General features: G+C 45.2%; 1 protein-coding gene across 9 annotated transcripts in view; it reads right to left on the bottom strand.

The window, feature by feature from the left end:
* Positions 1-12,222, bottom strand: part of celf2 (cugbp, Elav-like family member 2) — a 186,782-nt gene that overhangs the window by 37,789 nt on the left and 136,771 nt on the right. For all 9 annotated transcript variants that reach the window (XM_041964181.1, XM_041964183.1, XM_041964182.1 and 6 more), the window contains exons 5-6: positions 5,235-5,283; positions 563-697 (exon numbers count right to left, since the gene is read on the bottom strand). In XM_041964181.1, coding sequence (XP_041820115.1) covers positions 563-697; positions 5,235-5,283 — 184 coding nt within the window. The remainder of the gene's footprint in view (positions 1-562; positions 698-5,234; positions 5,284-12,222) is intronic.

Here is a 12,222-nt window from a genome sequence, read left to right as displayed (position 1 = left end):
CAAAAGACAATTTTTTGAATTTTTTTTTGAAAGGAAGCAAAACATTTTAAACCAACTGTCTCCGAAAGTTTATGTCTCCTAAAGTTTTTTTTCTGTTTCCTGCAGCAGGAAGACACTAATCACCACAGTTTACGGTAAACAACATCTTCCTGTGACATTGACAGCTCGGGAAAAACTTCCAGTAGCAGGCAGTGAACAGAAAAACATGCAAATGAGCTGCTGATTATGCAAAATACTTTGATGTAAGTAGAAAACGCAATAAATGGTTGAATTAGAGTTTTTAAAGTCATTTTTTCAACAGTTTTTGAATAACGACAATAAACAGATGAAGTCTTTTTTTTTTTGGATACATTAATGCTAAAAAGCTCTTTATACTCTCAGACACAGACCATCTTCAACCAGCCGACTCTCGTCACACGGTGACATCGTAAAGACTTCCTACAGGATTTGAGTCAAAACACGAGTCGTCACCATGAACAGCAGCTGCTGGAGGCCGTTCCGGTCATAATATTCACGTGTTGAGCGTTTGGTGTGGGTGGAAGTGAGTCGGGGAGACACGCACCTCTGCTCAGTCCATCGGGCCCTCTGAGGATCCGGCACTCCTCGATCTGTCCGAACGCAGAGAACATGACCCGGATGTCGTTCTCGTTGCACTTCTTCGACACCATGCCGATGAACAGCTTCCTGTCTTCCACCGCTGCAGAGCCAAGAAGAAGAGGGAGGGAGAAACACGTGAATGGAGGGAGGACTTCACATCACTTTTACAGCTTTAACACAAAAGAGTTGGGATGATGTGTAAAACATAAATAAAACAGACTGTGATCATTTGTTAATCCTTTCTGACATAAACTCACCTGAAAGCAGCACAAAGTCAATATATTTACTGTTTGAGCTCAGCAGCTTCATTGATTTTTGCAAATATCTGCTCATTCTGAATTTGATGCAGCAACACGTTTCAAACAAGTTGTGACAGGAGCAACTAAAGACTGGGAAAGATGTGGAACGCTCCAAAAACACCTGTTTGGATCATTCCACAGGTAAACAGGTTGATTGGTAACAGGTGATAGTATCATGATTGAAAGGCTCAGTGGTTCACAGCGAGGATGGAGCGAGGTTCAACACACACATGATTGGATAAATGGAATGGTTTACTTCTGCACAGTGTCAGGCTAGCTGTTTCCATCTGTTTCCAGCCTTTGTGCTAAGCTATGCTAACCGGCGGACCATACAGACATTACCACCACCACAAACCACTCTGCTCTGCGGAGGATTTCAATCGGCACAGAGCAGATCGAACCAGACAGGAAGCCAGACACTGGAACAGTGCAGTGTATCTGGTAAATTTTCAAAATAAAACACCCTGTGCAGATCTTACATTAACAATAAGGGCAATTAAAACAGACAAAAAACGAGACAATTTAGCTACGTAACCTACTGACCCATGGTAAGAGCACAACTATCATCAGCAAAATCTGAGCAAGTTAACAAAGTAAGGCAGGCAAACCACCCTGCTTCTGAAACATGCCCGGTGGGATGCGAGGATCTCAGGGTGACTCTCAAATACAGGTGAGCTACTCCTTTAGCCACGCAGGCTTCTCATTGCGCTGCAGCTCACCGTTTCTTAAACACACTCAGATGACAAGAAACTGAAAAACGGTGAAGGAGAAGCAAAGATTGGTCAGAACAAAGAGAATGAAAAAGAAAGAGAGAAACCGAGAAAGATAAAACAAAAACAGGAAAATTCAGAGATGTGGAAAAATGGAACGAGACAGAACAAAACACCGATCAAAAGAAAGAGCCGAAGAAAGAGAGGAGGGAGAGAAAAGAGAGTGGGAGAACACAGACAGAGTTCATGTATTTCATCATGCCATCTGCGAGGCTCTGATCAATGTCTCATTATCACTTCAACACCGACTGCTCGCTGAGACTCTCCAACTTGTCCTCTCTCACCCTCTTCCTCCCTCCACCTCTCCCGCTCTTCCTCCTCTATCCTCCGTCTTCCTCCCTCACGGATTCCTCTCCTGCTCCTCCGCTGACACAATCCCTCCTCCTGCGGTGCAACGTCGAGGAATGTGAGCCGGCCGCGGCCCGACGGCGAGAAACCCGGGGCCTCGTCTCGGAGCGAGGTTGTGTGAATTCGGCTGAGAGCGAAATCGCTCGCGGAAACAATATGTGTGTGTGTGTGTGTGTTTGTGCGTTCCCGCCACATTCAATGTAATGCTAATCCAATTCATTTTTAATGAGGAAACTGTCAGCTCTTACCGCGAGGCGAAAGAGATAAGCGGTCTGTTGCACTCTGGGAAATCAATAGCGCACTTGTTTATTTTGCTGTTTGAATTGTTTGTGTGTTTAAAAAACAAACCGTCGGGATACGCTGCCAAGATAAGTGTTGTTTCAAAAAGCTTTAACTCCTTTGTACACAGCGTGTGTGTGTGTGTGTGCATCACTCCAGAGGAAGATTACCGCAAGTCTAACAGCAATGTAATTAATTTACTCGGTGTCGATTGAAAAGAAAGAGAGGAGATATCGTTACAATTGACTGTTTCTGTTTTTCGGACGAGGCGGGAGGTGGGAGGCGGGCGATAAGGCCCGTAAAGCCGGCTCCGGGATGATCTGGAGTCAGCTCTGCATTCTGGGATAAATTAGCAGGACTGGCTTCACGCTGAGTTTCAACACCTTGAGAGACGCCAAGAGAGACTCACAAAAGTAAAGATTTACCTGTAATGTCGTCCATCTGTTCTACTGTACATCTCTCCATCTCTTCTTCTATCTCCTCCACTGACTAAACTAATAAACCTCTGAGCAGCCATTCGTCACTGTTACAGCGACTCCAGCACCGGGTTTATTAAAGGTCATTACCTTTAAGTGGATGGATATGTTACGTATGGTCTGCTCTATATTTCACCATTCTGGCTGTGAGCAGCGGCTGCTTTATTAAGTTCCGCCGTCGTTACCCTGACGGTTATGTCTTATAAAGTCGTATTTTGCCATATTTCAGTGGAGCAGATGATGGCTTTTAGAAGGATTTCTCCCCTGCCTTGCTGGATACTGTCATTTTATTGTATTCCCCTGCAGTGGACAGTGATATAGCAGGAGACTTATGATGCTACTTCATCGTCTGTGTGTCAGCCAGAAGGACTCCTCTGTGATGTAAAGTGATGGCGAAGCCTCTGCCACACACACACACACACACACACACACACACGCAACAACAACGCCTTTAAAACTTTGTGTATTTAAATGTACCTGCAACTGGATTTTAATGGTCAGCTCATCCAATCACGGCTTCATCCATTTTCACATTCTGCTCAATTACTCATCTTTAGGGGTCAGTTCACCCAAATTGCAAAAACACACATTTTCTCACTAAGCCATGCAAATAATTTCGGTTTCATTTGCAAACATTTTCAGATATCTGCCGCAGAGAGTCCACAGATTTTCCTACCTAAGGTCAGAAGCGTCAGCGGGGAGCTCTCCGGATTAGAAGCAGGAGTTTGGCTCTGGTTTATTTGGCTTTTTTTGAGCAACACAATCAAAATTCAATTTATCTCCAGAACATTTGAGTGTCTGCAGAAGCATCATGGGTGAATTACCAAGTGGGCCCGGGAGGTCAGCGGGCCCCCGAGCGAGAGCCTCATTTCAGAGCAGAAAGGGCAAAAAGTCCTTCTGAGAAACGGAAGCAGGAACAGCCTGAACATCCACTTTAAAGCTGTCACATTATGATTAAAATAGAGCATCCATCCTTTCAGATTCTGTGTGGAACATTTCTGTTTATATCGGACGTTAAAAACCTGCATCATGTGACCAACAAACATGCAGATAAAACCCGAACGACACACGTAAACTCCGCAGGAAATTACATCATGTCATTTTATCATTTGGGTGAATTAACCTTCTAAAACTGAGTAATCGAGCAGAGCCTTAAAATAAGACACTAAACTGATTTGGACAGCATGTTCACACTAAACTGCGACTTCAATAACGTTGTCATTGAGTTTCCAAATCTGCATCAACCGAATATCGCTGAACATAATGAACCTGACAAACTACAGTGAGTGTTGCCGCGGCATCAAAATGAAACCAATTAAAACTGATTGCAGCACGAGAGCAACAAAATTCAAAGCTTGTAAAACTGTCTTCAAAAGACACAATGAAATGAAAACACTTGTCTTCCTGTGTCCCTCCATTAACTGTTGTTCCATCCATCAGCTTTTTTTAGCTTTTATACGTCCCCTTCCACTTCCTGTGAAACATCCGAACATTTCAAATGACTCATCCTGCACTCGAGGGTGGATGCACGCATTTTATCCAATCAAATTGAAGCCTCTCATCACATAATCTACACTTAACTTCTTTAGCTGGTGGGCTGTAGCGCTGCAGGTCAAAGGTCACAGGCGTTTGTATTTATATTCACTTCTCCCTCTCCTGACTCCACCATGCAGGTGAGGGAGGCGTGGGCGGAGTGCAGCCTCACTTCCCCGCGCTCCTCCAGAGACTCCATGATTGAAAGGTCACGCACACTTCAACGCAATCAAGCCGAATCGAAATCCCTCCTGGTATTGCGCTGAGGCTAAAGATGCTTAAAAAAACTACGCGTCCCAGCCGAGCCGGGGGGCTTGGAAGTGTGTGCCTCAGCCAGGGCGGGGACACAAAGCCTTCGTAGTTGACAGAATAACGGCGGCCTGATACTTCCTCTGCCTACAGCTTCCTTGTTAGAGCGAGGAGGAATGGAGAACGAGGCTCGGTATAGGAAATCAATTTACAAATGGATCTGCAATATGTAGTTTGGAAACGGGGTGATGTGAGGACGGAGTGTGTGTGTGTGTGTGTGTGTGTGTGTGTGTGTGTGTGTGCAGCGAGACGAAGGTGCAGGCAGCATGTTTGTATGAGCGAGCAGCCACCGGGGAGAGAGGCGGGTTCACCAAGAGGCCAAAACGATTCAACTTCCACTGACCTCCTTCTCAGGCACCTTAATAATTCATCACACACATATAAAAATGTATTTATATATATTAGCATTTCCGCCTGTCTCTCTCTCTCCTTTTCTGCTGCTCTCTGTGTCTCTCTCTCGCTCTTTTACCCCCCCGCCCCCCGTCCCGTCTGCAGCTATTACCAAGCAAATTCAAACAGGCTACTGATGCATGTGTGTGTGATATTGATGCGTCTGTCAGTGTGTGTGTGTGTGTGTGTGTGTGTGTGTGTGTGTGTGTGTGTGTGTGTGCGTGGCCACTCACCGTTAGATTTCTCACTGTCTGCAGGTTTCATCTGAATCGGGTGGTGCATCTGTGGAGACAGAAAAGAAGGAGAAAATCTGTGAAACACTGCACATGCACACATGCAGTAACACTGCCACACGCCGTTATTTCAGATGTGGCGTACACACTCATTCATTTGTAGGTGTTTGTGAAAATCCAGCTGCGCCAGGTTTGGGTTTTGCTGTGCGTGACACAAATCTGGCTCAGCCCTAAAACACGTTTTTTTGGTAAAGCACCTAAAGCGGTAAGCTAAAAACACGAGAAGAAGAAGAACAAGAGGAAGCAGTCCAACGCCAGGAAGGGGGAGAAGAAGAATAACACCTCGTCCTAAAACCAGTTCAGCTAGTTAGCTAATAGCTAGCCAGGAGCTAACACAAACACATAACTGACTCGTATGTATTAAACCAAAGCTACGCTTCCCTAAAGCTCAAACACGCTCACGTTCAGTGTTGCAAAGCCAAAGGTGGAGAAAAACGGCACCTCCTGCAATCAAATGCAACCGGTCCTGACAGGAAGTTCAGTGTGCAGGCAAATAATTTCAGTTTCTACAGACAGGAAGTGTTTACGTCCAAACACAAACTGCTGGCAGACGCTTCCAGAGGAGCAAAATGTGAGCTTCATATTCTGCATCTGGTCTAATGTTACTCCTGAGAGACGGATGCATTCACGTTTCAGACTTTTTCCCCCCGTGAACACAGCTAGTTACACACAGCCACCCTTGCTACATGTAATTAGCATGCAATCTGTATCTGATAACATGCCGTTGCATTTACAGCTGCTATTACAAACATCCTCGTTATCGTGATTCTGCTGGCGACGAGATTGGACCTTAATGACCACAGACTTTATGCAGGCGAGCTGCAAACATGGTGCGCATGCTGCTGTATGAGTCTCCTTCACGGAGGAATGTGTTCGTCTGCAGGTTTCTGGGTGGATTTAAGTGACTTTCAACTTGCTGGACATATTTCTTCTTACTAATGTGACTGAACTGGACAGGTACCGCTCACACCTGGCTGTGATCCAGATCTACCTCTGTAGTCCGGATGATCTGAAGGCACTCTGGTTGCAGTGTGCTCTGCATGCGTGCATTTATTTACATTTGTCTGCACTCAGAGATGGGACGTGCAGGTACAGATTGCATGTTCACACCAGGTGTAAATGGGGTCCAATACTTCAGTTTACATTTGTTATTTTAGATACTGGATGTCTGTCTAATGTGCCCAAGAGGCAGTTCAATGGAGCTGAATGATGGATGTGTTTTTAAGGTGGCGGGTCTTCACAGCTGAGAAGAGGTCTCTCCCCCCTCTCTCTCTGTCTTCTTCCTCCTTCAATCTCTCTTCCTCTGTCCCTTTTTTATTCCCTCCATCCCTCTTTCCTTTATGGGAGATTATGTGGCTGTTTGATCTGCGGAGAGACGAATGACAGTGATTCTCCAAATCTAGCCCGGTATCAATCACACTCAGAGTCAAATACCAGCCGTGAGTGTGTGTGCGTGTGTGTGTGTGTGCGCCGTGTGAGTGTGTATGTGCCCTGTCTTACCCATAACGCCCCTTGGCTCAGTCACGCTGTGACAGAAGGCTTTGATCTTGCAATTCTATCACACACCTTTATCCCAACTCTCTCCCTCTTGCTCTCTTCCTTATCATCCTCACTCTCACTCGTCTCCAAGACCAGTTCACACACACACGCACACACACACACACACACGCACCTAGTCTGTCCGTTGATTAGTACCTCAACCAGCCTGATGGGGGCAGTCTTTGGTGGAGGGGATGGAAAAAATAAGACACAGGATGGAGAGAAAGCCTGAACCTGATGCAGATATACAACTAGCCAATCATTAGTTATTTTTGAAAGTCAGGTGTTTTGTGAAGGTAGAAATGAATACAAAGAAATAAAGAAAGAGAAAAAACAAATTTTAAAGAAATTCAGTGACTTTTTTTACAAAGAAAAGGAAGACCTTTCAGTGAAATTTGGTGATGTTTTCACTTTTGCAGGGTGCATCAGCTGTAAACGTCTGCATGGTAAAAGCAGGAGAAGAAGAAAGAAAAACAGAAAACAGAAAATGCAGAAAAAAGATGGAAAGAAACAGCAGAAGTGTGATTACTGAGCGCTTTGTTCTTGCGGTTCCCCATGAATTTTCATGCAAAGGTGAAAGAAAAACCTCCAATAAGAAACAGAAAGTAAAAGAAAAGAGAAAGCTCAAATAAAATTCGTGTAATGGTCGAATGCTTTAGCTTGTAGTCAGCCGCAAACGTCTGCATGAAGGACGAGAAAGACGGAAAGAAAGCAAAAATGAGAGGTCGGAAGCATGAAAGACAGAATATCTAAAGAAACAGAAAAACAGAGGAGTGAAAAGACAGAAAAAACTAAGCAGCAATAAGAGTGAAGGACTTGGCGAGACAAAGACCGAATTATCCATCAACAGAGAAAGAAAGAAAGAAAGAGCGAAGGAGGGAGGAGGGCCATAGACACTGGACAGACAGGAATAGTCAATAACCCTCGAGGCTGCAGGCTCAGTACAGTATCACTAACACAAGGACAGAAGCAGGGACATGGATGAGGTGTGTGTGTGTGTGTGAGTGTGTGTTGAAGCCACATCAAAACAAGGAAAGTCATGTCAAAGCAAACCTGGAAGTCACATCAAGTCAGTTCTCGTTAATCCATTTCAAAGTCTGTCCTCTAAAGGCAAAAAAACAAAACCAGGAAAACAAAAGCGATGACAGCATCCGCGCGCCGCCGTCATTCACTCTTGAAAAGCAAAGCCAAAAGCTGCTGCTGCTACACACACACACACACACTGCTACACGCCCACAAGTGTGTACAAACAGCACACACACACACAGGTGCAAAAACTGTCTGGTTTTCAGGCGTCTCGTCCTCAGGTCTGTCTACCCAGAATGCCCGGCGGGCGGCGGTGCTGTTGGCATGTTTGATCTCGGCGAGCTCCCGCTGAGACCCACAATGCAGGACTCTCCTCCGCTATCCCACAATTCCACAGTGCCGTTTCTTCTTGCCTGGCAGGCCCACAGCCGCGGTCTGCCATTCATTATGCGCTCAGCAGGCGCCCAGCAAAACTACTAAGTCCTGACTGCGCTCAGGCTCATAAAAAGCACTGAGAGCCGAAAACTTCACCCCGCACAGCCATGTGTGCAGCCGGCACGACGCTGCGCCGGCATTTAGCCTCACAAGCGTATCTGTCGAGTCAGTAGGCTGCTTAATCTACTTCCTGTTTACCTGCTACGTCCTACGTGAGACTTCCTCCGGTCCCCCAAAAAACACTTTTCTAGTCCCTTCCCCTCCGCTATGACGAGAGTCTGCTTTCTTTGATGAATCTTTAATTGAAATGGTCCTCGTAAGCCACTCGAAACCACTGCATAATAATTAATCAGAACACGATTTACATGAAAAACATGAAATAGAAAAAAGATGAGCTGGATGCTGTGCGGGGCAGCTGTACAGTTAATGACACAAAGTTAAATTGAATGTAATTTCCTGATGTTTGATTATTATGTCGTGAAAGTTTGTCTGAGCTTTAAGGGTCTTATTATCCGCGCGCAGTGCATCCGCAGCACACTCGAAGTAAAGTGTCACCATTTGTTTTTAATCATTTTTAGAGCACTTGAATTGCCTTATTACAAACTGCATAGTTCAGTTCTGATTGACTGAGTCACACTGGGCGCCGCCGTAAAACACATGATAAATGCACACCTTTGAAAATCGATTAACATTTAATTTACATATTAATGTGCAAACTGAAAGTCACCACTCACACTGCTAATAATGAGTTGCTGAGCCACCATGTTGTCCCCACTGTTTAAGAATTACATTGCTGAGAACAACAACTCCTTCTTGCTGCTCTACAGTAACTGCAAAGCATTGTGTTCTGTTTATTAGCCTGCTATGAAGCTGTTTATCTGGATTGTGGAGCAGCAGGTTCATGGACCCCAGAATCAGTTAAAGAATCAATTAAATTCAACTTGATGACTTCATTCATCCTACAGGACAGGAAATGCTTATTTTATTTCACTTTATTATTCTTTAAGAAGCAAAAAACATCAGATTAGAAAGTGTAGCTGTTGAAAGCTAACCAAACAATTATCATGATATCTTTGTTAAGCCTCCATCTTTGAAAGCTAGCACGTTTGGATGCATGCTAAAGTTCCATGTACATGATTTATACATATATACAAGAAGTCTGACAAATCCTAAAGGACTTCAAGTCCAAATTAGTTGCAAGAGGTTTGAAGAGGTGCTCATATCTCTCTATAGGTTACAGTTGCAGAGACTTAATTAGCTTAGAATATGGACAGAAAGGCCAAGGAACACACTCAGTTTTGGTACAGCTGCTAGCTAGCAGAACAGGGGCTGTAGCTCGTCTTTTAACCTGCATTAATTTATTCTTTGGGCTAATTAAGGGCAGAGAAGCTTTACAATAAGCTAACAAACACGTAAGCCTGGCATAATATTTCTTTATTAACATGTTATATAGCGAACATGTTCGCAAACTGTTACGTACATAGAAACTTTAGCATTCATTTAGCGTCTGTTTTTGTCCACCTGATAAATGCTAGCTCTGTTTTGGTCTCTGCTAACTCTTTAAAATATAAATGTCTTTTTAATGCACCAGATGCTCCACTTTCTTCACCAGCTAGCTGCTAAAGTTGTCTGTCCGCTGGCAGCTAGCTTGCGAGGCTAACACAGCTCGTTAGCTAAACAGGGTTGATAACAGACTGAATCATAAAGTAAAACCAAACAATGAGCTAAAGGCAGGCTAAAAGAGTTCATGTGGGCTTGTCACTCCATTTCACACATTATTTGAGTCGCTATTTATTCAAAAATGTTCAGTAATTGGGCTCTAACTTGTCTGTGAGCATGACAAGGCACAGCTGTGGCTATGCGAGATTAGCCTAGCCAATCACCAGATATTTGTGTCAGTAAAAACTTGGATGAGTGAAAGCAGAAGGTCCACATTACAGCGGAGGGATGAGAGTACAGCGGGCAGCCAGGATGCATTTTACGACCTTCCAGTCATTGCACAGTCTCTGTAATCACCCCTCCCTCCCGGCCGAGGCGAGGTGTCTATGTGTCAGGCTAGCTGACGCCCGCTAACCCCCCCCCCCCTTCTCAATTCAGCTTTTTTATCTTAATGTTCTCATCGTGTACTCAGACTCCCGGCAACCGGGCGACCCGTGCGCCACCCTCCCCTCGGTTGCCCGTTAAATAGTCCCTCCTGGTGTATCGAGTGCAGGAAACCCTACACTTCCTAAATGTTAACTGCTGCTCCTGGGTCAGCGCTCCCCCCCCCCCCCCCCCCCCCGCCTCCTCTCACCCGGAGACGTCTTCCAGGAATGCCCTGATGCTTAAAAGGTCAGAGGTCGACTTGTCCTAAAGCCAGAGGACTAACTTGAGGCTCACGCTGGGAATAGGATGAGTGTGTGTGTGTGTGTTGTATAAGGAGTGTGTTGCTGTGTGTGTGTGTGTGTGCTCTATGCCAGCAGTTGGCACCTTCAAAGCAACAGCCAAGTTCACATGACCAGAGTGTGTGTGCCAAAAACAGGGGAGTGTGCATACTGTATGGTACCAAACACCACCCCCCTCTCTCTCTGTCTGTGTCACACACACACACACACACACACACACATACACACACGCACGCACACACACACAAACACACACAAACACACACACACATCCTCCTCTCTGAAGGTGTGACGGTGAGCTGCTGGGTCAAAGTCAGACAGATGGCCCTCACAGTCGGGATTCAATATCAGTGACCGAGACCGTACGACCGACCACACACACACACACGCGCACACACACACACACGTACACACACACACACGTACGCACACATGCGCACACACACACGCCTGTGTAGCACACAACCACAAAGGTGCCCCTGCATGCACACGTGTGACCTCCAGACGGTGATCATCACCTGGAACACAACAGACACCTCACCTACATTTCTTTGGTTCCACTTAAGATCTTCCTGAAAAACCGGTGAAAATAAACAGAAAGCAAACAAATCAAGACACAAAATAATATATTTCCACCAATATAACCCGACTGCGAGGCTGCACGGTGATTGGAAAGGCTTAAAAATACGCACCTAAATTACAGAAAGCATGTGTGTAAATACAGTAAATCTAGAAGTCGTCAGAGTGGTAATTTCCAAAAGAGAAGATACTGAAATTACTGATCACTTCTTCTTAGATTGAAAAACAACAAATGAGACGCAGGATCATTCAGTTTCCATCAGTTTGCGTGATTTTTGCCTGTTATTTGCACTTTGCTACTTGATTTATGAGATCCACATGTATTGGCCGTATCAGGATTTCAGGTGTGGTTTTCTTATGGATCAACATGCGACCTTTCATGTCAACTGACTTCCATTAGTTTGGCTGAAGTTCGTGATAAAGCTTTAAAGCTGAGTCCTCAATCTGCTCGAGCTTGAGCCTCCAAACACGCCTCTGAAACCAGCAACCTCCTCTCCCTCCTGCATCTGAATTATGAAAGCCACGGTTTGAAACGCCCAGACGTTACAGTCTTAAATGCACTCCAAAAACACACAAATACAAAGTAAACTTCCAGGCGTGCCCCCCCCTCTCTGATCGCAGCCCACACACACTCGGCACATCCCAAACACAGCCCCTCCTCCTTGCTTTCTCCCACCGCGCTGACAAACACCTTGACACAGATTAAGTGTGACTTCAATTCTCACCCTCCTTTCAGCAAACAAACAACCATAAATCAAATTGTCCTTTACAATATCCCTCGTCTTAGCAGCACTTAGCGCACAGTTAGCCTACATTATCCCCACTTCATTTAGCTCGGTAAACAATTAACCCCGCGCGCGTGTGTGCGTGTGTGTGTGTGTGCACGGAATGATTGAGGGATTTGGCATTAGCTATGCTGCGTCGCGTCTACACACTAACTACTCTAAGTGTTTAACATAGTTGGC

This window comes from Chelmon rostratus, chromosome 22 (assembly GCF_017976325.1).
Source record: "Chelmon rostratus isolate fCheRos1 chromosome 22, fCheRos1.pri, whole genome shotgun sequence".
In the NCBI taxonomy this organism is placed as follows: Eukaryota; Metazoa; Chordata; class Actinopteri; order Chaetodontiformes; family Chaetodontidae; genus Chelmon; species Chelmon rostratus.
This window is presented reverse-complemented; position numbering and strand designations above follow the sequence as displayed.